The sequence below is a fragment of the Papilio polytes genome, unplaced genomic scaffold (genome assembly GCF_000836215.1).
Source record: "Papilio polytes unplaced genomic scaffold, Ppol_1.0 DF823177.1, whole genome shotgun sequence".
Taxonomy (NCBI): Eukaryota; Metazoa; Arthropoda; class Insecta; order Lepidoptera; family Papilionidae; genus Papilio; species Papilio polytes.
In genome coordinates this window covers 3,600,856-3,626,771 of record NW_013526027.1, presented here as the reverse complement: position 1 = coordinate 3,626,771, position 25,916 = coordinate 3,600,856, and the positions used below count along the sequence as shown (strand labels likewise).

The 25,916-nt window shown below is 38.2% G+C and overlaps 2 protein-coding genes and 1 long non-coding RNA gene across 4 annotated transcripts in view; 2 read left to right on the top strand and 1 right to left on the bottom strand.

Moving 5' to 3' along the window:
• Nucleotides 1-650: 650 nt before the first annotated feature.
• Nucleotides 651-1,214, top strand: LOC106105138. The gene is made up of 2 exons (XR_001225718.1): nt 651-731; nt 838-1,214. It is a non-coding gene; the product is annotated as an uncharacterized LOC106105138 (long non-coding RNA).
• Nucleotides 1,215-3,974: 2,760 nt separating this feature from the next.
• LOC106105206 (GTP-binding protein RHO1-like) overlaps nt 3,975-25,916 on the bottom strand; it is a 40,992-nt gene continuing 19,050 nt past the window's right edge. For both annotated transcript variants that reach the window (XM_013285478.1, XM_013285479.1), the window contains 6 exons: nt 8,986-9,177; nt 7,201-7,288; nt 6,578-6,687; nt 6,316-6,495; nt 6,029-6,172; nt 3,975-5,918 (listed from right to left, as the gene is read on the bottom strand). In XM_013285478.1, the coding sequence (XP_013140932.1) occupies nt 5,838-5,918; nt 6,029-6,172; nt 6,316-6,495; nt 6,578-6,687; nt 7,201-7,288; nt 8,986-9,129 (747 nt within the window). In that variant the 5' untranslated portion in view covers nt 9,130-9,177 and the 3' untranslated portion in view covers nt 3,975-5,837. The remainder of the gene's footprint in view (nt 5,919-6,028; nt 6,173-6,315; nt 6,496-6,577; nt 6,688-7,200; nt 7,289-8,985; nt 9,178-25,916) is intronic.
• Nucleotides 10,383-11,664, top strand: LOC106105205 (mitochondrial import receptor subunit TOM40 homolog). Its single transcript, XM_013285477.1, has one exon. It carries the CDS (start codon nt 10,512-10,514, stop codon nt 11,475-11,477), a length of 966 nt encoding a protein of 321 aa, XP_013140931.1. The 5' UTR covers nt 10,383-10,511; the 3' UTR covers nt 11,478-11,664.

Below are 25,916 nucleotides of genomic sequence, written 5' to 3'. Positions count from 1 at the left end.
AGTTGTAATCAATGCAGTTTTATTTATTTTTTATTTTGCTAAAGTCTGCACAGACTGTGAGTACGGAGGGTGTGGGTCGCCACGCTTCTCCAAGTCTATTGTTGCTGCTACTTTGTTGTTGGCGCTTAATTTTACGCCTGATGATATTACACTTACCATATGATCTAATGTCCTTTTTGATAAATTAATATTTGCTATTGTTGAGATACCTTAAAAATCTTTTAAGTGATGAAAATCCCTAATTACTAAGTGCCCCTAAGTGCTGTAATTTTTCTTCCAAATTAAATTAAATATTTTAGAACTCTGCAGGGTAAAAAAGTAAAGTTAAAACTTCACATAGAGCGTGACAGAGTTTGTTTTGAGGGACGCCTGAGAATTTGGTTAATTAAAAACTCTTCTCAAGTTTTACATCGAGTTTTTTCAGTGGAATTGAAGAGTTAATGAAAAAGCCGACGTGTCACATTGTGGCCTTTTTTCATTATAAAATTTTCCTTACAGTTTTTTTACGGATTATCGTTATACCGGTAATAAACTGGCAACGTTATCAACACATTTACGTTTTAATTAATTATGTACGCACGATGTTGTCACCGTGTGTCTACGTCTGTGTGTGCCTACGTCTGCCAGTGGCAGTGCGGCGACGAGGTGTATTTGCACGTCGCAGGTCGCAGGTTGTAGCAAGGCCTAAGATTCATACATAATGCGTCCTGTCTGGATATTAGAAATATTTCGTAAGTATTATTGTAGATATGACAGCCTTTTGACGTCACGAGGTGCTTAAAATTAAGATGATTTGTGTGTGACTTAGTTAATAATTTTAGAAGATATTTTTTTTAGTGCAATTGTATACAGCAGTTGTAAAGTGCGCAGTTCCGATAGACGTCGTGACACAGAAAATTATGCCGCTGAAGTGGGCGCGAGTGCCGGCCATAATACCGATGATACCAGACAAAAAGCCCATCATACCTCCCACCAGACGGCTGGTGGATGATGTCCCGAGGCCCGAGGCTGAGGTCCGAGAACTAACGGGACAGGACTGAGCTAACGATTGCGTCCGCGTGTTCCTGACACGAAGCAGCTTCCCTATTTCGAAACATCTCTACTACTGAAAATTGTTGGCTCCTCCGATTAATAACTTTTGATAAGATTAATTTTAATTTTCGGCTATTAGGTATTTAAATATTTTAAAATTTGTATATTTATTGGAAGTAAAACGCATTTTGATTCCTAGATATGTAAGCATCAGTCCTCGTTGCTCGACAACACTCGAGAGCAATGATTGAAGCGTCCCCGTTAGATTTATGAAATGAATCGAATGAATTCGTAGCACAAACTGCTGCAGGGTCGGGGTGGGGGCTGCGGATAGAGGGGGCGGCAATCTCGATTAATTGAAAATTTGATACATCCACGGTGTTTTTAATTTAGCCGAGGTAATGAAAACGTGTTAAAACTAAGTGTACAGTGCGGGCTTGACAAATGGCCCGTACGTTTCTCTTGTATCAAACGTGGAACTTCGATTAGTTTTGCATGATTATGTATTCATACTCGAAACTGCATACATTTGTAAGTTTTTAATATTAAAAATTATGCGGTAAGTTCTTTATGCTGAGGGCGTTATAATGTAAAGGCTAATCCTTGTAGAGCTTTCAGTGCAACTACGTGACGAGCTTGACAAAACCTTTTTTTTTTAAATTAACGTTGGCGCTGTTTATTAGTGTGTATTACTTCAGCGGGAATCTAAACCACTTATTTAAAAAAAACATTCTTGGCTTGCTAAAGTTAACCAATTCGCATTAATATCCTCTAAGTCACTTCACTTGTAACAATGTAATTAAGTAAGCTACAAATTCAAACCCAACAGTAGCTGGTGGCTACAGTCTCGTGGCAGTTTGTAAAGATAAAGCGAGGAACAAACCACAATTTATTATAAAGGATTAGGCATCTTATCTCGACCGCCACTCGCAATTATTCTAAACTTGCAAAATAATTCAGCCAGGAAATGGTTTAAAACTTTAACTTGAAGTTTCTACAAGAGGCTGTTTGTGACTTGGTAAGGTTCCGTAATAGACTTGATATCCTTTGGCAACCGATGACAACAATTCATTAGTTAATTTTTACACGTTAATAATTTATTTTGTATTTTCAACGTTAATACTTTGCAATATTAAAGTTGTATCGACGCGATGCAGTGAAGTATTCGCTAGCGGCTGAACATGAGCTTACGTTATTTGTATGGCAACACAACAGTATCAAACAAACTTTACTTAGCTGTTTAGTTTTACAGCAGTTGAGTTGTGCAAACAGCGAACAATACAACATGCAACTATCGAACATCGACGGATAGAAGCGTATTTTAAACGAATGGCTAAATAACTAATTTTGGACGACTTGATGTTAAAAAAATAACTACTTTTGATATTCTAATTGGACTACAAGTCCTCGTGTTAAAGTCTTTGAGGTCGTAATAAAATTTGATGTACAATTTCTAACAACTTAGAGCACTTAGCAGATTGCTTTGCGCGATTCTTATGTTGACTGCATCTGCAACTGCGGGAAAAGCTTTATATTCGTATTTTTGTTTGTTCAAAATATGTTTGATGGTAACAAATGTTAATGATATGCAGCAATGCAGGTGCAGGTAGTCAGTAACGTGTCGCTGCAGTGAGCGGTGCAGCAACGCGCCGCAGGATCGGCTAGTTCCGGTTATCCGTAATGACGTCACATTAGCCTATTAATTGCTCTTGCAAATTGCAGTTTGTTGTATTTTTTTAAAATTGATACATTTCCAAATATCCTTTCAAAGTATAATTGAATATAACATTATTAAAAATCTAATTGCTTCAGAATTTTAAGGGATCTTAACGAATTGAGTTTGTAATTTATGAACAGGAAATTTAATTTAATTGAAATATTTATGGGCTGACCCAGTTGTTTCCGGAGCTCTTCAGGCGGGTTTGTTGACAATATCACCGTTTTATTGAAATTCCTCCCACTCTCTTTGTAATTTCATGAAATTTGTAATTGGAATCTGCCGGTTTGCGGCCACACGCGTCTGTTTGTGTATCTCACGCGGGCACCATTGCCAAATTACTATTTCTTCTTCCCATGGATGGTTAAAACTAGAGGACTACTTACCATTTACATAATTATACAGTCTACGCCAATATTGCGCGATAAGGATGTTAGGCTTAAATCAATAAACATTGATATTTTACGCTAAGTAAATTCAATCAAAATGACGTTTTATTATTATTCACATACAAACAACAACAGATTTTCAGTTGAACTCGCATCCTTCCATAGCGCATGAACAGTAAAGTTTGGCAAACAGCGATACGAAGCAATCCAATTTTAAAAATAAACACGAACCGATAGGTAGAGTGGTTCACGAGTACTAAATATTTGTGCAGAGCTGAATGTTTCATACAAAATGTGATCAGTTTCAGTAGTTAAAACTTACTGATTACATTGTGATAACTAAATGCAGCGGAATTGAAGTCCCTACTGAGAGCTACGATTTTTCTGCTACGCCGCGCTCTACACGAGCTACGCGATGGGGGCACGAATGTATGTATGTAGGTTGGTGAAATAAAACAGTAATTAAAAAAACATCGAACGCTATATTTCATAGTCTAGAAACAACATTTAAAATGACCTTAATAACTGCTTAGGGTAAAAGGAACATGTTTAGACCAGGGTACAGATAAAACAAATCCACAGAAACAAGATAATATTAAATGCTTCACAGTTTTTCTTTAAACTAATCTCACTTTTATTACAAAAATTGATAAGAAATTTAAATTGTATTTTGTAACTTCATTTTTAATGAAATATAATTTAAAGACATCTTGACATAAAACTAAAAATAAAAGAAAGATTAGTCTGACAAAACTAAAAAGTCAAAATAACATTATAATAAAAACCAAACTATGATATGTACAGTTTCTTATTAAATTAAATTTAAACAAATTTAGTAGAAGAAACAAAACGGTAGTAATTAGTTATAAAGAACTAATGCAATGTTTACCTAATCATTTATATCAGTAATTTCGGTGGGTGGTGCAGCCGGTGGACGGTCGGGGCCAAACGTTAAGGGCCATTTTTTATTGTCATTTAAAAAAACATGCAAATATACTTCATTCCTTGATTAAAATACGTCACATTGCATTAGCCTTTATTAACATAATTTTGTAATAATCGTTTTAAATATTTAAATACAATAAAAAAGGTTTACTTCATAATTAAAGCTAACATTGAATTTAAAGCTTGACATCGACTTGTCGATACAAAATCAAATCTATAATAAATAATATAAATATTAACTTTTTATTTTAAAATTATCTTTTTTTAGTTTACGCACTACACAATTAGAACCATAACGTTGTCTTTACGACGGATTGTTGACGTTTAGCGTGAGTTCCGACTGGTGACACATATACGTTGTCCTACTCATTCTCTGTGAAATAAACTGAGAAAACAATATATTTAGTACGGTCGTCGCGCCAGTGGACACTCACAGCTGTATGTGCACGACGTACACGTTGATAAGAACACCAATTTGTAAAACAAATAAAATGCACTTTTTACTCGGGGTTTTAAACTTCTCTAAAGATAAATTTTCAATAGAGAAAACATTGCGATTAAACATACAAATATTTAACTGATGTGTGTAGCGAGCAGCGAGCAGCGAGCTAACGCCGCGCTGTTCACATTTCATGTCTACTTCTGAAGCTCGATAGAGATCAACAATGATTTCGTTACTATTGTTGACTTTGGAGTTTAGGGATTTGTTTCTACTTCGTATAAAATTCATATAACACACCCAAACCGCGCCATTGTTTGTGTGCAGTGAAGAGAGAGGATCCTTTACAATGTACAATCATCAAAAGAACGATTGCAGAAATTACGTTTTTTATATCTAAAGAAGTTTTTTTTATAAAATGCACAATTAGTTACATAGTAAACATCGAGCTAGCAAACAATGCAAGCGAGCCGAGCGATAGGAAACGTACAAAACTACAGCAGCTGCTGGCATGTGGACGTGGCAGCCCGCCGGCGCCAGTGGACCTCCCTAGTTATGTATGTAGTATTGTCCGTCATTGTGCATTACTTTATAATACGATACATTACGTATTGCTATCACAAGTCCTTTGTGCGACGCACCCCCCGCCACCCCTCCCTATACCCCGCCCCCTTATTTACAAAACTAACTTGGTCCTACCAAAACAAATGTGACAAATTTGTAATTTTAAAAATTTTACAGTACATATTATATATTCGCAACGCGACATTAATAGAAAAAAATACTTATTGTATATGAAAACACATATCTTACTACACAATATAAATTGTCTTTACAATAATGTATACACTGTAAATACCATCTTAATATCCAGAGACGAGTCAGCGCGGCCGCTGACAGCCCGAGCGTCTCTCGCCTCCACACCTCCACATCTCCACATCTAGTCGCGTCTAGTTCCGCTTGCGAATTATCTATATTTAACTGTATCACAGGCTTGCGCGCCCTCGGGGCTGTCCACCACGTGGGGACACGCTGTCGACGACACGTCCGTCGTGTTCTGTCCTAGTCGCGCTAGTCCGAACGAACTTTGTTCCACTTGTAACACTATAGTGTCCAAATACTTCAAATAACTTACAAAATCGTCAGACATTATAAACATCATCGTCATCGAATTTGAGCTTTTTGCTAGAATTTTGTGGCATGAGATGTGTCATGTAACTGTCAACAGTTCGGAACAGGCGTTGAGTGCGGTGTCCGGCGTGCTGTGTGGGAGCTACAGGTCGTGCGGCCACCGCGCAGGGTGGCCGGCCGCGGATCACATGACGCAGCAGCTGCGCGCGCGCCCCTTCAGCTCGGCCTTCAGGTCGCGCTTGCTCTTGCTGCGGCCCACTTGCTTCTGCACACACATACAATCAATTACATTTATGTCAAGTCGATATATCACTTATTGTTACTGGGGTAAAATATAGTAATGCGATTATAGGCGAGACCAAGGCTAGTGTTTACCTGCTGCTTGGCCTGCTGCTTGTTGAGCTTGCCGAGCGCGGCGAGCGCGGCCACCTCGAAGGCGTCGCGAACGCCCTTGCCTGACGCGCGAGAGGAAGTCTCCACGTACGTCGTGGCGCCTAGCTGCCGCGCCACTGACAAAGCCTGACACACATACACATTTTTATCATTAAATCATCAACCACGATGCTTTGTGCATGTAAATAGATGCGTTTTATAAAATTCCAATACAGTCAACAATCTGGCGGGCACCGATGTACGCTGATTAATGACTGGTGGTAGCTTACCTCCTCACTAGAAACAGGTCGCGTGCGCAGCTTGGAGAGCACCGTCAGCGTCTCCTTGTCATGGCGCAGGTCCGCTTTGCATCCGCACAGCAACACCGGCGCACCCCCCGTGCCCGCCGCGCCCCCTGCCCCCGCCGCTGCCCCCGCGGGCCCGCCATGTGTGCGCACTTCGCGGTACCACTGACAACACAAAATATATTTTTGAAACTAGTTCATTGTTCATAAAAAGGAAACTAGATAGTTGTTTTGTGCGAGGGTGTACCTTTGCGGCGGCGTTGTGCAGCGAGTCGGGCTCGGCGATGTTGAAGCACAGCATAAACACCTTGGCGTCCTGGTAGGCCAGCGGCCGCACCGTGTCGTACGCTGTTGTTCCTGTACACGACACACATATTGACTTTAGATTACTTATGTTCTCAGGTGAGCACTATGAATCAAAAATTGAAAGTAATGCCAACCAAGCTAATAATGCCGGCACCTTGTAATCACAATAAGAAAATGGAACATAGTATTAGAGCGACATTTTATTGAAGTAAAGTTCAAAAAGTTAAATTTGTAGGTCTCAATAAATATTCGTGTGAACAATGGTCAGCGACCGCAGCGCAGCCTCGGTGTACGGTTACGGTCAGGTTTTATTGCGATACCTTGTACTGCTTGTATTCATTACATTATGAATAGATGCAAATAAACTTCTCATTCAACTGAGATCGCACGACCTGTATGAACAAGTGTGTCCATTCTTCAATGATTGCTCCCGCTCAACAGGTTTATTGCAAAAATTATTACATCTTAATATATTTCTTCCAAACAATCTTTACCGATATTATTACATATGTTTCTGAGGGGCTGCTGCAGGTTTTGGGGAGGGAAACGTAGTGTAGTAGTTACCTGAGGTGTCCCAAACAGAGAAGTTGACCCTGCAGTCGGCCACCGTGCACGTGTACGCGTATTTCTCGAAGCCGGTCGGTGTGTACGCCTACAACATACATTACTTACATTAAACTATGTCCCAAATATACATCATACAGTTTGTGAGAGAACTCTGCAATCTGTCAGTTGTATCTATGAGTTGGAAGTTGGTAATTTCATACCAATAGGTGTAGCACTAGCACAGGACCTGGAGAGGTCGCCCACAACAATAGCAAGCATTAGCAAACTGCTCGCTTATTGCGCATTATTGTAACTATTAATAAATCAACTGTAAACTATGGCGCAAGTTATCCGCTGAAGCGGGAACGGTTTTTTTTAATAAGTCTACTTTTTATGTAAAAATACTTACAGTAGAAAGAAATGTAATTAATTTTAATTGAAAGCTATTTCAGTTTATTCGTAATGTTATAATGAAGAACAAAAGTTCAGTTTTGTTGAACTTGAAGTGTTGTTCACTTCTGTCTGAAAATTAATTGAATTAAGTAAATAAAATTAAGTTATAATTATATTATTGAACTGAGCAACCAATTTAATTTTTATCATAGGGCATTAACCGTTTGCCCCCGCCTATCGCGCGTGTCCTGTACTCTGTGAGAAGGTTCTAAGTGCATTGCCCTGTAGCCTGCCATCTAGCGGCTTCTTGCTACATTCACGAGATGTATGGCCTCAATACTGTTACTTCAAACTTGTTTTGAAATTACAATAAACGTGACTCACTAAAACCATTGAATTACTTTTGAAATATACATATGGAAATATAATCACTCACTATTTCGTTCAAAAATGCAATTAAAACTTGCAGTTAAAATACTACAACGACAAAGTAAACAAGCTTTTTTTGGGAGCACATGTAGAAAGTTTTCTATTTACAACAAAGTGCAAACACAGAAGTTTGTACACAAACGAAATGGAAGCAAAAACTGAGCGAGGAATGAAAGAAACGAGGCTAACATGAACCAGCGCCGCTCTGAAACAATGTTAGCTCAATTCTTCGTCTAACTTACATGTTATTTTACACTGTGACTCAGTTTAATTTAAAAAAAACTCTAAAACGTGTAGTCCTATTTCGTATTGAAGGCTGTATTGTCAACATTGGGACATAGAGTTTTAAGGTGTACGTGAAATGTTTAACTTATGTTGCATGTAAGCAGGTTGAGTGATGTAAAAGCTCGCTGACAGCGGTGTGCGGCTTCAATTACTTCTCGGTGAAATAACGCACCACTGTACAACGTTTTGTCTGGATAAGCAACCATGATAGCTCTCATAAAGTGACATTTACATCTTATACAATACTACAGAGGTATTCAATTCTGCATACTTAAAGATTTATTTAATTTATCACCAACATTGGCTAATTGTTCTTTGTAATAAAAGTTTTTAAAACATACAAACAAAAAAATCATAAAATAGATACAACATTGAACGTCTTATGCTTTAATTTCGTCTAAACTCATTAGAGGATTATCATAATTTCAAGTGATGTATTTCGGTATACGGGTTACGTCACAGATGTGCTCCAAATCAATGGGATCTAATAATAGCGGTCGGCCACACGTGGTGGACACGCCGTGGGTCTTCCGCGCTCTTAATCTGCTCGAATTCGCCACACGCGCGTTTACCTTAGGATAGAAAATTATAATAGCGCAAGATGATTTATATTGCGCTAGAATAAATACGGTGAACTGTTTGTGTGGTGACACGCCAAGGCGTCGTGGGAAACTGTTAGTGTCGACTGAGACTAACCTCGAGGAAGGCGTCGGAGACGAGGCGCTGCACGAGCGCGGTCTTGCCGCACTGAGCGTCGCCCACCAGCACCAACTTCACCTCCTCGTTCGCGGGGGGTGTGCCTGCGCCGCCGCCATCGCCGCCCTTCTTGCCGGACCACATCGCGCCCTACGCTTTGTATCTCACACCTGCCCCCTGCTGCCTTCTGATCTGTTGACAAATTGTAAACGTTTATTGATGTTATACAGTAGGTATGTGGCATACATATGATACTGCTAAACATAAACATGAGTTCTAAAAATAACACAAAAGTCATTACATTAGTTTGAGGACGCTTTAAGAATATTCCTTTTTTTCTGATCTTGCCAAAAACCCACAAAACTTGGTTACCAAAAATACAAATATCCTTTAAACAACTAGAGTATGCATTATTTTAAGTAAATCTATAGGTTTCGACTAGTTTTCTTAGTACTGACATTTCATTAAGGCTGTGAATACACTCCGACGTCGCCTCGCGTTATTAAAGTAAAAGGAATTTCATCTATTTTTATTTAAAATTTTTCCTCGCTGAAAAATGGGTGTTCTGCTATTACGAGACTCTTTAGGTCTTATTTCAAGTAATGAGGAGTTTTCTCTAAAAGCTCTTGGTATTAATTTTAAGTACGCAGTACACTTTACTGCGTCTCGCCTCCACCAGTTACACTAACATCGACCACACGATAACGATAATAGGAAGCATAAGAATGTGTAACCGAACTTCAAAGCATGCAGTTTTCCGACAATAACTGTTAAAAATTCTCACCGTAGCTTGTTTTTAGGTGCGATTTAATGAAGTTATATAAAAAAACGTTTCAATTGAAAGACTCGAACGATTCGAAATTGTTCAAAGTTGATTACGATTACAATTTCATAGCGCACAATGCATACGGCTGAGGAGAGCAGGGAGCGATGGTACTCCTAAATGATTGCAATGCAGCGGAGTGCAGCCGCCGCATCCACTGAATTCGCAATTGTTTAACAGCGCCGGCAGCGCCACGCGACCTATCGCAAAACGAACAAACACGCAGCGACGCGGTTGATGGCGGCTGTTTATTGAATGTAATTAGGACACGAGCTTTTCACATATCTCATGCCATCGACACTATGCCAGATCTTCTAATTTCAGTAACAGAATCGGCAGTTTTGTGTAGTTCCTACATTGTGATAAGTAAATGACCACTTGCTCACTGTCCTTGAAATTTCTTGTAACGATTTTTTTTTAATTATTAATACGACACTTAAAAGGAGCAATCCAAATGAGATAATTATTCATTAAAAAAGTTTATTGGTCTTTTAATTCCAGTGTTAATAGATTACAAGTTTTTTTTTAAATTAAGTAAAAAGCATAAACCAAATAATTACAGAATAACTAATCTGTGGGAGACTGCCGCTGGCCGATCGCACGCCGCGACATTTGGCGACGTTTAAAATAACATGTGACAGGCGAGTGACGTCCGCCCGCAACGCTCCGCACTGCCGCAAATAACAAGACTTTACAACTCACGATGGACCTCAGCGAGGACACCATCAAGGCGGAGGTCAGCAACTTCGTTTCCAGTCTGCAGCGGCTGCTGCCCAAAAAGAAAGACATTATCATACTCGAGCCCGCAAAGCCGAACCAGACGCGGCTGAGCGAGGTGCACGCGGAGACTAAGAACGTGTTCCCCAAGTGTTTCGTCGGCGCCCGACTGGTCGTGCTGCGACAGGTGCTCGACAAAGTGAAGCTCTTGCAGGAGTACAACTACGGGAAGACGAGGGAGACGTACCAGATCTACAAGCGATATCTCAACAAGGAAGTGGAGTCTAAGTTCATCGGTGACGGGCTCGTGGTGGACGCCAGTGGGTCGGCCACGGCCACATACACGGAGCGCATGGACGGCGCCTGCACGCTACGCCTAACCTCCAGGATTCGCGACCTGGTGGCCTCCGAGACCGAGGTGGAGCTGGAGCGCGAAGGAGAGCGCTCGGTCGCATCTTTCACATTCAAGATGAATGACATGGAGCCAAACACTCTGCGCACCGTGTCGCAATGGATGTACCATCTTCGGCCCGAGCTCAGTGTGGGCAGCGAGCTTAGCTTCAAGCCGCTCGCGTGTCCCGCGCTGCCGGAGCTGTCGCTTAGTGCGCGTTACCGCGGTCCCTCCTACTGCGTGTCCTCGACGGTTACCAAGCAGGGCTTCCAGGTGTGCCTTTTCAAGAGGCTGGCGGAGGGCCTGCGTCTGGCGGGCGTTGTGACGGAGGGGCGCGCAGCGGCGCCGCTGACTGCCGCGGTAGCTCTGCACAAGTCGTATGAGGGTTGTGAGCTGCGCGTGTTCGTGGACAGCCAGCGCTGTGGCGGGTTCACACTGCAGAAGGAGGTATGCGTGCGCGACGCGCAAGAGGAGGAGCGCGTGTTGCGGCTGGTGGGCAGCGCGCTAATCGACGGCCAGCGCCGGCTGCGGCTCGGCTTCGGATTCAACTTAAATTTTTAAATTTTAAATAGAAATCCAATTTGAAATAGAAATTTTAGTCATCGGGTATGGGATGAGTAGAATGTAAAGTTTTTGTAGCTTTATTTTTTGTAAATAAGTATACATAATTTAGTTATGGTTTTATGGTAAACGTTTGACCTGTTTTATATGTTGATTAAATTTAGACTACTTGTCGCTTTTAATTCTATAGTGTGTCTGTATTGCCTTCTTATATGTACTGTTAATGTTCCCATTGGACAAAGGCAGAGGGATGCGGTTGTCGTTATACCTAACGAAGATTTGTAATCGACTTCTGTTCCAATAGAGAAACTTTAATTAATTAATTGCCATAACTGAAATAAAGAGAAAAAAATTTTTAATTGAAAGATTCTTAACTGTTAATATAACGCATATAACGCATACATAACAAATACGCCCAAATTATCAATAAACGTGTACTGGTGCTTTAAGTTGTGGATCAAGAATCCTTTTATATATATATTTTTTTTATAATATAAGGTGGCACGCGAGCAAGCGACCACCTGAATTCACCGAAATGGAAAGCGACCGCTGCCCATAACCGCAATTGCAGATGCGTTGCCTACCCTTAATTGACGGAGGAAGAGACGCACATAAAGAGGACATTTCCCCTTCCCATTCGTCTCCTCCACCGTCAAATCCGTTTGAAGAAGATGTCCGAAGATGTTAAAGCGGGCTCTACCACTGTTAAAGAACCTTTTATAAAATATCTAGTAGCATCAAAAGTGGTGATTGTTTACTGTTCGATTGCAGGTCCGTGGTGGGGGTGCTGCCGTGTTTAACCGCGCCTTCAAGCCCTCTGCGAAATAACTTCTACATTACAGACGTTTCTCATCAAATTGTGAGAACGGGAACACGGATTACTTGTCTCATGCCCATTTGTTTTAGACCGCTCCTGTGATCTGTTGATCACAAGAGCGGTCTAATCAGGAATACTTCTATAGGTTTAATGTCCCTATACGATTGCAAATAATGCTTCACATAACACAATTGTGAACACGTGTGCCGCGCACCACTAGGCTAATCTGACCTAAATAAACACGATCCCAATTATTGTAAAGGGTTTTTAACGAAATTAACGAAAGGTTGCACTCGTAAACCGTCCCCGATCCCATAAACATCGAGCGAAAATGTAGCGCTCTGTCGCAATTTAAATTCAAATTAACGTAAAGAGGATTTTATGGTAATTCCAATTTTTATGTTCGGAGTCTACAGCTGACACGACATGTGTGTTATATTAAATGATCCGTGAATTAGCTTAGACCACTGAAGTAAAGACACCATCGAAAACAAAATCAAATGGGATTTTTACATTTTGCGTGTTTAATACACTTTTGCTAAATATCTTAATAGAAACATTTAATTTAAATCAATAAATAAATCTCAACTATTTTGTTAAATACGCGTTGTCTTAAGTAAATCAAAGTGAATAACAAAGTCACCTCTAAGGCTCAACCTTTACAATATTTCTATTGAATTTCATATTCCACTTTGCGAAGAACACTATATTATCTTAGAACTAAATTTTTATTCTGTCCCTAAAGAGATATAAAAAGGACGCTCGCTGAATTTATTTAAAAATTCTATCTCACGGACAAATTGGTGCGGTGCGGCTCTGTCGCGGACTAGTCTGTAAATTGTATTACAAAGCTATTCACTAGATGTCGCTGACTTAACCAGGAATGGTTTCAACTTTTAAACTCTCCTTATCAAGATACGATTAAATATACTTTCTTCTTGAGTAGTTTTACATCATTGCAACGTAAAGTAAAGCTCTTTAAGTTTGTGTCAGTGCGAGCTTATCTGAGGAAGTCCATCTTGCTTGCGGTGAGCTCACAGATTATGCTGAGATCGGATAAGCACAGAGTACCGAACACGAGAGCCGTGGGACAAAAAGCTGGCGGTGAATGGACGCCGCTTGAACGCTGGCTGGACGCCACTCTGCACGCTAATGTTCACTGAACTGGAAACCTATGATATTAACGATAGCGTCAGATGTTCCGTTACTAAAGGATTTAACATCAAACGCATTGATGTTCAGTACTCTGTGAACACAGGATTAAAGATCAAATGCTAGTGAACACTTTACTGTAATTACTTTAAAATGATTTTTTTTTTTTAACTTTTTCTTATTTATAACTAACATTTACAGACTAGTGCTTGATGTTTTTATGGCAAACATTTCTGTTTGGCACTCTGTTTTCTATCGCTTTAAATATTCACTAGCCATCGGTATAGAAAATTTATATCGCATGTAACATATGTGTGTACTGTGTACGGAGGCACTTTGAACATGTACGTACTTTTAGTGTGCGTCTGTCTGTCTGTAGCGACCACGCTCATACGTATCGTTTGTTTTATTATGTAGAGAGGAATCTCACAATATTCTCATGTGTAGGCAAATATTTAAAAAGATCAAACTAACTTCTACATTCTGAAGTTTTTATTGAAATTCTCGTTTTTCAGACACTGTTAGTTAGTAAATATTTCAATTCATCTAAATGACCAGGCTGGCACGAATTAGCTATAAGCCTCTACAATTATTGATATACATTTATCTCAAAAGTTTATTTAATCCGACTAAAAGATCGTTCAGTTATTTGTTAATTTAATTAAGAACAAAAGTCTCGGCCGCTATTAAATTTCCATCAAGAATTCAGTAAAAGATATCCATTGGGCGGGATGTTGGGGGCACTTTGGCTGTATCCGAAACTTGGTCTCGCGCCGCGCGCCCTCCGACTGTTTACTTAACTTTGTTAACGAAGCTTAATTTAATGGCTGTTCAATAACAAAGCTCGACGGATAAAGTTAGCAGCACTCACGATAAACATATCTCAATACAAATGTTAACTATGCAGTGTAATTATGTTTAAAACTATTACTATACAACGTACAAATAAATTAAAATGTCCACATGATTTATTTGACTATTTATAGTTTTAATTCAAGTCAGCTGTGACCATTAACAACATTAAAGCGGCAACTTTTGCAGCGGTCATTTCGTCCATTGTCCCGGCCCCGGGCCCGGCGCACAACTCGCCTACAACTTTTCCGTTTCGCCACAAATTTATTCGCGCAACATTTCAGCTGCAACTATTTAATGTTTTAATGCAGCTTAATGTTAATTGTTCTTTATTTAATAAATTGTCACAACTGCAAGTTTCTGGACCATTCATTTAAAAATGTTCGTAAATTGGTATTATTGTTACCAAAACTTATTTTTATTATAAACGAAAGTTGCGTCTGGGTGTATGTATTATTCTGTATATTATAACTTCGTCAACTTTAGCCCCGGAGGCAAATATGTGAACACTTGTATGGAGTTACTCAAGCGACCTTTTTTATCATTTCCATTTGAAGTATTTCGAAAGGTTTTCCCCATTATCGGCGACATTTGATCGCGGAAAATATTACTTGAAGTGTTTCCGAACGAGGCTCGGAGATATTCAATGTATTTATATCTCATAAGGACATTGAACGAAGATTATTTTTTCTTATAAACAGACACTTTCATTTTTGGACGTATCCAAAGTGGTGTAGATATAGACATATATCGTAATTCCTGTTTGTGAGTACTTGTCGCTGTAGGGAGCGTGTTTTTTTTTTTAATTCAATGACAATAAGAAAAACAATAACTACGCCATATTGCATACAAGCCGAACAGTAGCGACGTGAGCCACGTGTACTGGGACCTCAGCTACGCTAACACTAATAACGCTTTCTAGAAGAACAGCCGCCATAATGCTTTCACGATCCTTAAGCCGTATATTGCGCCTAGCCATTACACGACTTTGAAACTTATAACATTGGGAATAAGTAGACATTTTGTTCGCAGAGAAAGTGATTGGTTTAATGTCCTATAATTGATGAGCGACAGAGCAGTATCTACTACAATGCCTACCTCACAAATAGCAATTTCCTGTGAACCTTTTTGTCCGAGTGAGCGAATGAATGGCGCTCGAGATACGAACGAGTGTTCAATTACGTTCATTGCTTCTTTTCAACATTGAAATAATTTAGCTATTAATAAAAGTTGATTGTGTAGAGAGCAGAGTACATTAAATATACCTAAGTACTTCCATTTAAGTCAGTACAAGTGTTCTTTGAAGTAATGTTAGTGATAAAATATTGACTTTGTATCAAAATCCACGTTGTTATGGAAGCAAATAATACCACAACAATTTCGTTACGCATAGTTAATGTGGCTAACTAAACTGATATCCGCGGGGAATCCGATATCGAGTCGCAGCGCCGCCGACCGATACTCGATGCAATTACAAACTTGCAGACTTGCCCTAAACTGTTCCTGACCTCCGCCCCTCCTCTTCCCCTCCCCCACCGCTGCCCCTCCCGTTCAGAGAATGTTCCCAGTTAACTTCATTAGCGTTAATTCAATAGTAGAATGCTATCGCTGTTATCAGAAACGGTTACCTACTGCTACTCTACATACAGAACTTTATTTTCAATCAAACTTTAGCAAACTTCTTTAGTAACAACGTTCTTCTCTTGTCTAACAAAAGACTCGAACTGCGAGCGGCGAGCGGCGCAACTAACATCATGGAAAGTGGATACTCTTAACTCTTAATTGAAATTACTTTCTTAAGATAAACATTGTTTTCACTTAATGTATAGTAAGAAAAAAATCGGCTACAAATTTTAATAGCCATTATACTATTTCACTTGTCTCAGCATTATCTTATCATGTTCAAATTTTAATTTTAAAACATTTGTATTATAATTCGGTTGAGAAAATCGTATTTGTCTAGCAGCGTCTGCAGTAAATAGTCTACAAGGATGTACCTGCAACGATGGGAAATTGATATTACATTCAAATGCGAATGTAAATCACTCGTTATAGTAAGTTATTGTCTTAATAACTTCCGAGGCGGCAACACAAACTGTGTACATTTGCGCGGAAAACGGTGGCAAGAAAATCGTCCATTATTCAGTGAACTGTAAACATTTTCGAATGCCAAGTATACAAACGGATTTTGACCATATTAATTCAACGTTAAACTGGGATTTTTTTCTGTTCATATACAAACAAAATTGAAGCTCTAGCTATGTCTGTTTTATTAATTTCAATTTGCTTAAACCATATGAATGTTAAAGAGACAGACATAATGCATATACATTAAATTGTTATACAACATAACAAATAAAATGCACATTATAGCAATTTTACTGTTTGTTCTTTATATTAACAAAGCAAACAATAAATAATTATTGCGATTTGCAAACGATACAATGAAGTCTCAACAAAGAGCTCCGCAATTCACTACGTTTTCAGCAACATTTCACTACGAGTAATAATTCATTGCGACTCAAGGGAATAATTTTCTTATCCTCTGTAATTCTAACAACGAATACTTCTGACGGCCACCATACAATTTTCCGTCGGACCATTTATCCGACGCAACAATTGAGCCAAGTCACAAACTTTTCTTCGTTTACAGCGCCTCCGGCACCCCTCACCTCTCCTCTCCTCACCTCTCCTCTCCAAACACGGATAATACTCGCCAAATATTTAACGGGGGCCTATTTTTATCGCGCAAAGTAATTCCATGTAAGATTTATTGCCAAAAGTTTTGTCTCGAGAGCGCCGCTGCTCTGTGATCAAACTCAATTGTATGGAGCAACTTTTTAATATCTTGCATAAATCAAAAGAAGTAAAGATATTATTGAAATCAAAATAGATTCTTTTGTATATTGTTACACAATTACAGTATACATAAGGACTCGCGCAGCACGGACTGGGAGACAGCACGTGGAGTATTGGATTTCTATCTAATTATTAGCAGCGGAAATCGCTAGCTGCCTCTCAAGAGATACATTTGCATCCCGCTTCCCCATTACGGTATATGCCAGGATCATCTGTCATAAACGAATAAGGAATTCCACTTTTGTTTATATTCAAAGCTAATCATTGCACATAAACAGAATATATTTTCTATTTAGCTCATAAAAATGTTCATAGCTCTGTATAATAAGCAATATAAAGTTGACAGCAGTTAAGGTAGCTGTTAATAAAACTCCGTGTGGCTGACAAGTTCCACCTCAACGATTCAAGTCCGCGAGTCCCGACAGTTCCACACTCCGCATTTCGTGCTCACGAATAAAACTAAATTGAAATTAACTTTACTTTAGTAAACTTCTGTATTTTTAATCTTGTAAAAGATTTTAAATTATATTTCTTTTATTAACATGATTTAAAGTCGAGTTATTAAAATATTTCTTAAAATGAAGCATTGGCTAAACGATGTTAATTTCTACAAGTAAATCAAATTACAATATCTTTTAGGAAATATTTGATGTAGTTTATCTGAACTCCGGACCATCTATGTAATGTTTATTGGTTATATAGAGCGTTGGAAGTGTTCCAATGGGACACAATTTGTTCCAGTACATGTGAGGCGATACTCCGCAGTTGCCCGACACTCGTATATTACACGTCAATAGCTCTCACGTTTGCTTTACGTGAATTAACTTCAAGACAAACTTTTCCTAAAATGTTTTTGAACAATATGCGCGTAAACAATATACTTCTATCTTATCATCATTTTATATCTTCAACTTAAATTGCAGCACACCACGGACGAGTGTGTTAATGTTGAATTAAAAGTAATCGTTGGCAAGCAGTTGTCATCTTTGTACCAATATAAATATTTACATTTGTTCATGTGTAAGCGTCTTGTAGCGCAAGTAATAATATAGCTGATGTTGTCGAATAGTCTATATTATGCATTCCAGCCGCGACGCCGATAAAATGCGAAGATCGGATCAGCGGAGCTCGCGATTCCAGCTCAAAGCGCACAAAGACCCAGCTACAATTGCATTGGATGTTGCTTTGATTTTTATCTCTTTAAAACTGTACCTTGTTAACTTTAAATATCCTAATAGCTTGCCTTCGGACATGATCGTACACATAACGTGAATGGGAAACAATCGTAATAATTCAATTGATGAAACACTACCTACTACTTCTTCTGTAGCTCTACAGCCCTTTGTGGGTCTTGGCCTACCTACTACTAATACTACAGAGTAAAAACCATGTCCGGTACTCCATCCAGCGATTGACTAAGATATTCTTAGTTTATAAATTCGTAACTCAGTTTCTAGCCGCAGGCTAACAAGCGATGTTTCAAGACTATTGCGTTTCAAAGTTATTAAAAATTATTTCTGTCCTATAATAACATATTATAATAATCTTCTAATTGATAGAATAACTTGGATGATAGCACAGTGTTAGTTAAATTTTAATATGATACGATTTAGTGTTGGCAGTTTCCACTTTGTGTTTTATGAATTCTTTCTTTAGGGACACGCAGTGAATAGAAGAGGGTTCATTTTATAGGCTGTTCACAAGTTAAGCAGTTTGTCGGCTTCTTGTTTAATAAAATAAAGATGTTTGTCGGAGGATCGTGTTACACTGATTTAATATACTTGTTTATTTACGCGATGTATTCACTGAATTCGTATTATTTTTATGTTCGTAATTGATTTTGTGATATAGATGTTAATGGTTACAATTCAATGTTATAATTAATTTGCAACAAAAAGCTGTCTAACTGACGTCTGCTGTCTCCCTCAACCCTATTTGCATTACGATTTAATGCAACCGTATATTATTTTCAAATAACAAAATGTATCAAATCTGTTCTGAAATAGAAACATATTTTATTTTCAATTTTCCTCCGACTCCCACACTGTACATAATCCAGTCTACGTTCTGAGAAAATCAATTTACTTAGAATGTTGTCTGGTATTCTGCAGAGTTAATACTTATAGTGGAAGTTCAACGAAATGTTAATATCATCTCCACTTAATATGCTTTACGCTATTTTAACTTAAATTAAATGTTTATTTAGACAGTTGGTAATTATGCTTACAGAATATTAACAAGTACAACATGTATCATTTGTTTTTGTAACTCATATTAATTATTTGTACTTGCGAGTACAAGTAACATATACGAGTAATATATTCAGAACTTCTCCATCATACAACAATTTAGTAAGATGTGGAACGTTGCGAGTAACACCAGCTTATAGAATGCAACACGTACGTGGTGCGAGGGCAGCACTGTGCCGGGTGTTACAACTAGCGCTGGCCGCAATACAGGGGGAGATGTACAATTCTGATCTCCAAATCATTGTTATTATTACAAGAGAACTTTAAAATATCAAAATTTCCTTGTAACGATTTTAATTTTATTAACGTGAATGTAATCTATTTGAACAACACAGTGATACAGCACTGGGTAGTTTATAAACTGATTCACTTTTATATTTGATAAACTTTCATGGTAGCAATAAGTCGTAATCCCTCGGGAGCGAAATGTCGAACAGGCTCGTTAAACCGAGCCTCAGTACGTAACTAAATAAAGGATTGGCGCGTATACGTAAGTGTGTATCATAAAAGTTAAGTCAGTGGAGACGCGATAGGCTCGACATGTAGAGTTACAATAAAACTGACAGTAAAATAAAGCTGAGTGGAAAACAATGCCGGTTACGTCCGACTTCCGACTCATAAAGTTTGTGTGTCGGCGACGACCAATGTTGCGATGAGACTTCGAAGTTACGTTTGTCTTCAGCTCATTGAATCTGAAGATATCACACTGTATCGGTGCGTGAAAGGACTTTTTCTATTGAAGATTAAAGGCTACATTTTGTAGTAATTATTGGTAATGCAGCAATTATGCTCTATGTATTTACAAAGTCTCTAAGAGCTTAAGGCTCTGACTTGGCCCTAACGTATTTTGCGTTGTTTATGACCGTTGAAACGAGATCTCCATTATGAAAGGCAGCGTGTAGTATGAGCGACACCGAACGGTCAATAATTATTTGTTAAATTAGGCAATTGAGTGCTCAATGCTGCGTGTAGAGAGATATCGTCCCAGGACTATCAGGTTGCGCGATGCGGAGGTCCTTTTTGCTTTTTCAATGGTTCGTTAATCTTGCATCCTATCACTTCTAGCCTAATGATAATTTTTATAAATTGTTCGAGCTCTTAGTTATGTTAATAAAGTGCACAGCTCCACAGAATGTTAAGTAAATAAGAGTACAGTTGGTTTCTTGATGACTTCGATTAGCTGAAAGCGAGAGAAAGTAGGAATTTATAACTTGCGCTATGTCCTTCCCCCTCATCTCTCAGATTAAAATAAGTTCCCTTCCTCGACCATTCACAAGTTACATTGTATTGGGTCCGCTTCTTTGTTAGTCTGAAGCCGCGAGTCGGACTCCGTCATTGTTCTCGCTTTTTATTTTAATTAAAACTTTTCTTTGGATAACTAAAGGACTTGTCCGCTAACGTTTAATAATCAAATAAATTAACTGTTTCAAGTTGGTTCTTTTCGTATTGAGCTATGAAAACTATGTCAAAGAACTTGTACGTTATTGTTACATCATACGTGACATATTTTAGCGGCACAATGCACTCGTATTTTAAAACATTCTATTCGCGAATCTTTTTAATGATGCTCCCGCATTCGTCACATTTATGCAGCCGCTGCGGCAGCCGCAGTCGGAGTAGAACAATCTGGAGCGGAGCTATTACATTGTCCGACATGAGATATTGTCGCCGCAGCCAGTAGGCAACATCACATTGCTTTTACAAGACATAAGTACATAAAACATGGTTTATTCCATCACTATTTTTAATACTGCTTATTATAAAACTTATAAGAATTAATTATTAAACATATTGCCAGTAAAACATTTTCAACTTAGCTGTGTGTAAGCTTTGCAGATTAGGTTTTTGAGGTGTACATTTCTGCTGGAAGGCGCTGGCGGCGTGCGAGGTGGAAGGTGCGGGGGGAGGGGGTGCTGGATCCCGCGGCCGCTCACTTAAACTTAAGTCTTTAATTAAACACGAGATCTGATAAACTGTGCCTTTTGTTACACAGAATATAACGACTGAGCATCTTCTTTGTATTATTTGTTAAATGTTTTACTTCGTTACTTTGAATAGTTTGCATGTTAAATATTTACTTACTTTTGTATTTCAGTTAATGTTGGTTATATTTTAGCTATATTTACAACGCAGACAATATTAGGAAAGAATGAAATCTCATAATTAAATTTCATAGAAGAGACGAGTAATGCTGTATTATAAAAACACGTCTTCTCCTAGGTCTTGTAGCTTTAAAAGCTAAAAGATGTAGGCTATAAACTGTAAAGACAGCGCTCTACTAGTTCGTTTAAATATGCATTTTTCCGAACAGAGCGCGGCGAGACAGCGCGAGCTCTGTGCCCGAGATATAAATCATGTTGGCTTTTACACGGCTCACTATCTCAGCTCAGGTAACTAAAGCTTATACGCCTGACTTGAAAGCTTGTGCGGAAGCAAGATTAGGTGCCAGGGGTGTCCAAACATTGTCGTATAATTTTGCTTACGCGCAAGTTGTTCGGGGTTTTCCGAACATTTTTGTACAGAATTATGCAAGCTTTCTGTTTTTGCATTATAGCCTCTTCACTGCCCTACAGTCAAAGCCGCAGCGACTCGGCTCAATTAATCTGGCAGACGATGCGGCGATACTAATTGGCCAAGAGCCGGAGACTTGTGTTTGCCGCTCGAGAGACCTATCCGTGTCAACAAGCCAATGCTCAACGGAAGAAAGCAAAGAACTCGATGCGACATCTTTAAACATGACACGATACTTCAACGAGGGTATAGATAAAATCATGAATTGAATAGCATTTGTGACTAAGCATAACTTAGGCAGTGTAAGCCGTAAGTTAAAGTTTAGTGAATTTTTAACGCCGGCGTCGAGAAACACGCTGTTTATTAATAGTTCCTAAACATCAGTAATAATAAAATATAGCCTATGTTACAGATAAATTATCTTTCTGATGGTGAAAAAAATTCTAAATTCGGCACAGTAGTTTTTGAGTTATTTCAATACATACAAAAATAGAGCGTCGGTGGCTCAGTGGTTTAAGCACTTGATGTGTAATCTACAGGTGTTGGGTTCGAATCCCGCCATGTACCAATGTGATTTTCGATTTTTCGAATTTTCATATGTACCCGACGTTCTTACGGTGACTGAAACATCGGATGCATATCGGCGAAGAAATTCAAAGATATGTGTGAAGTCAACCAACCCGCACTTGGCCAGCATGGTTGACTATGGCCTAGTCACCCTTACTTAGGGTAGGCTCAGAGCCCCTCGGTGGGGACATATAGTGAGCTGGTGATGATGATGATGATACAAAAATACAAATCTTTCCTCTTTAAAATATTGGTATAAATATAGATTAATGTTAAAAATTAATAATCAATATTGTATGCATGTGCTCGCTGGTAATGTTAAAAAGTTTACAAAGAACTCCCGTTGAACAAATTGCAAGTGTTGGCGGTAGTTGCAGAGCGGGCGAGTGAGCACGAGTTAGCGACCGCGCGGCTTCCTGTAACGACGGATTTCACTTAGCCTCATTACTGATGCAAAGACGCTGCATTGAATTTTAACGTTTTGGTTTAAAGTTCTTTTTAAAATTGCTCATTTTTTATTCTTTACAGCGTTTTGCCTCCGATGGTGATAAATACTTTTTTCTTCTTTTTCTCTACGTTGTAGTCGCTAAAAAAATCAAGGTTTGATTACGTAGTGAATGTACATAAGAAAACAAGTACTGAAAATATTTCAATCAGTGTCACAAAATATTTTATCACAAGCGAAAACAAAAGAACTTTATCGTTTATTGCGAAAAATGTATTTATTTGTACACATCAAGATGTGAGAAGTAAATGAATACAAAAAGGGTGCATATCATAAATCACTCACGCAAACGTTACGCGCGAGGAACAGATAGCTTGACATTGAATTATTCTTAGCAAATGTTTGGAATATAAGACAAATTCAGAAGATATTTATCAAAAAGAAATGACGGTAAAAACATCCGGTAAAATCTACATGGGATTAATTACACGTAAAAATAACATTAATGGTAAAAACGGTCAATAAACGCATTCAGGCAATTATTTTAATTACCACAGAAAACGTATTGTAAGACAAAAAGTACGCAACGTTCTAAGCATTTTCTTTTGTATTCATTTCATAAATAGCAGGTACAAACTGCGCTCCTTAGGTAGACATTACGAGGGAAGTTATTATTTTTTTAAATAACAGTTAACCGCGCTACTTAACCTGAATTATAATGGAAAAACCCTTTTCAGCTCGCGGAGAAAAATATGTTAATATCTCGAATAAAAATGAAAGGAAAGAAGCATAAAGTTAGACGAGGACGAAGATCGACACGCCTTCGTAAATCGCGAGACTTCTTTAGGATTTTTATATATTTTGTGTTGTTTATATTAATATAGTATTACTGTAATTTTGCTATTATGTAACAGTGAAGGGGACTATTATTATCGTCAGCAATTCATTGAACTGTCGGAACTATTGTCGGCGACGACATCGCACGACAAAGTGCCAATAAAACCTGCAGTAAAAGAGAGCTGAGCAGTCGCTATCACTTTAATGCCATGCCTTCCGATTCATAAACCTTACCTTATACTGTCCAATTACTTACGGATTTCTTACTTACGTTCCGTTTAAGCAATTCCCTCTATGGTATAACTAAAGTTAAAAAATTTAATCAAACACGTACAGAATAAAATAGTTTTTTGTGTGTAGCTAGCTTAACGTTTAGATAAAAAAAATGTTTTATGGAGTTAACGATGAATGTCTCAGTAAGTAAGTGGTAAGTGCAATTAAGTTTGATTTCAATTTCATATAAAGTAAAATCATTTTCGCGCGCAGTCATAAGCACTTAAGAATTGCAATCAGGCGACGACTTGTCCGGCAAAGAAGTATTTCTATTGAAATTAATTTTAAATGAAAATACGAGGAAGAAGGAGCAAATTTTTAAGTGAATTTCATGCCGTTTTCCCCGCAGAGAACTTCTGTTAATCTTGCATATTAACCTTTCCAATAAAAAAAGCTCGACGATTTAATTTTCATAATGGAGTTGTTCGTATTCTAAAAATGTCGCACAAAGCTCTAGTGCCGTTAAGTTGGTCCTCTAATTACATTAATAAGCATTTCAACCTGCCCCCCCCCCCCTCAATTTGACAATTTAGATTTCTCGCCGCGTCTGTAATTGCTGTTCCAATTACTAAGGATCTAATTAATGCAAATTTATCTTGGCCATTAATGGCGTCGAGTCGTTTGGTAAAATTAAATAAAATATCATAAATTATGCAGCACTCCTTCAAGCATTCCCTCTAGTACAATACGAAATAAAAAAGCTTGCCGATGTCGTTGAAAATCTGCAGGTTTTCATTGTTTTTAATTTATGTCTCGAGTTCAGGACAACGTTGAAATTCTAAGAAATTGCTTACTTGGAAACACACGCTCTTATTGTTTAATGCAATAACAGTCTAATAATACAGATACATCGTAAGAATGATACATCTCAATGTAAGTAACATTGCAGTCATTAAGTGTAGGGTCGTTAAGCATACATAACTGAGTGTTACCAATTTAGTTCACATCAGCACTAATCGCATTTGCACTGTGTCGCGACTCATTACCTCCGTCGCTTATACACTGGGTACATTACACACGCCGCACGTTTACATTAATATTTATTCGAAAATGTATCTTTATAGCTCTTGCTGGTAAAATGCTGCTTTAGTTTTGTATCAGTTATTTTTAACAGGGTCCGTCAAACATCCTCGACAAAACGTTGCATTTTTATTCGGAATTTTTAATTACTAATATAAAATACTTACACACACATAAAATTCTTTTTTTTTTAAACTAAGAGGATTCCCTGAGCTTTTAGAAACCTATATTTCTGATTTAATTTGTAATCACGTAAAAAGCTTACTGCAGAGTTCGCTTTGCAGTAAATTATTTAATTTAAATTTTAATATACAGGTTAGCGCTTGTATACTCATCATTTTGTTAAAAAATATGCATTTTTAAATAATTTCATTATAAATATGTCATTATTATTATTTTTAGTAATGTGTTTATATTTAGGGATGTTTTAAGGAAGCTTTGTGCATTGGCAACTAAACACACGTCAATGTAATTCACTCATTAAATACGGAGACCGATTTCTTGTCCATATATTTTAATGAACTAATAAAAATGTTAACTGAAATATAATAACAGACAGACGCACAGAGACGCAGATGCGTCATCTATGGCTCGGGTCTATTAGACATTCCTGCAGACCGACAACGAAGCGGATATATTTAAAACTGCAATATAAATACCAGAGTAAGTACTTCAACGGTATGCAATTAGTGTTGTTGGAAATGTAGAGCAAAAAACATTACTTTTTATCCAGAGCTCGTCTCACGGCGCAGTTCCTGTTAGCAGTTTCACATCCGCACTGAGCTGCGCCGACGTACTCGCGGTGAAAGTTATAACTTTACACTTTACAAAGACATTACGACTACAGTCGTACAGAC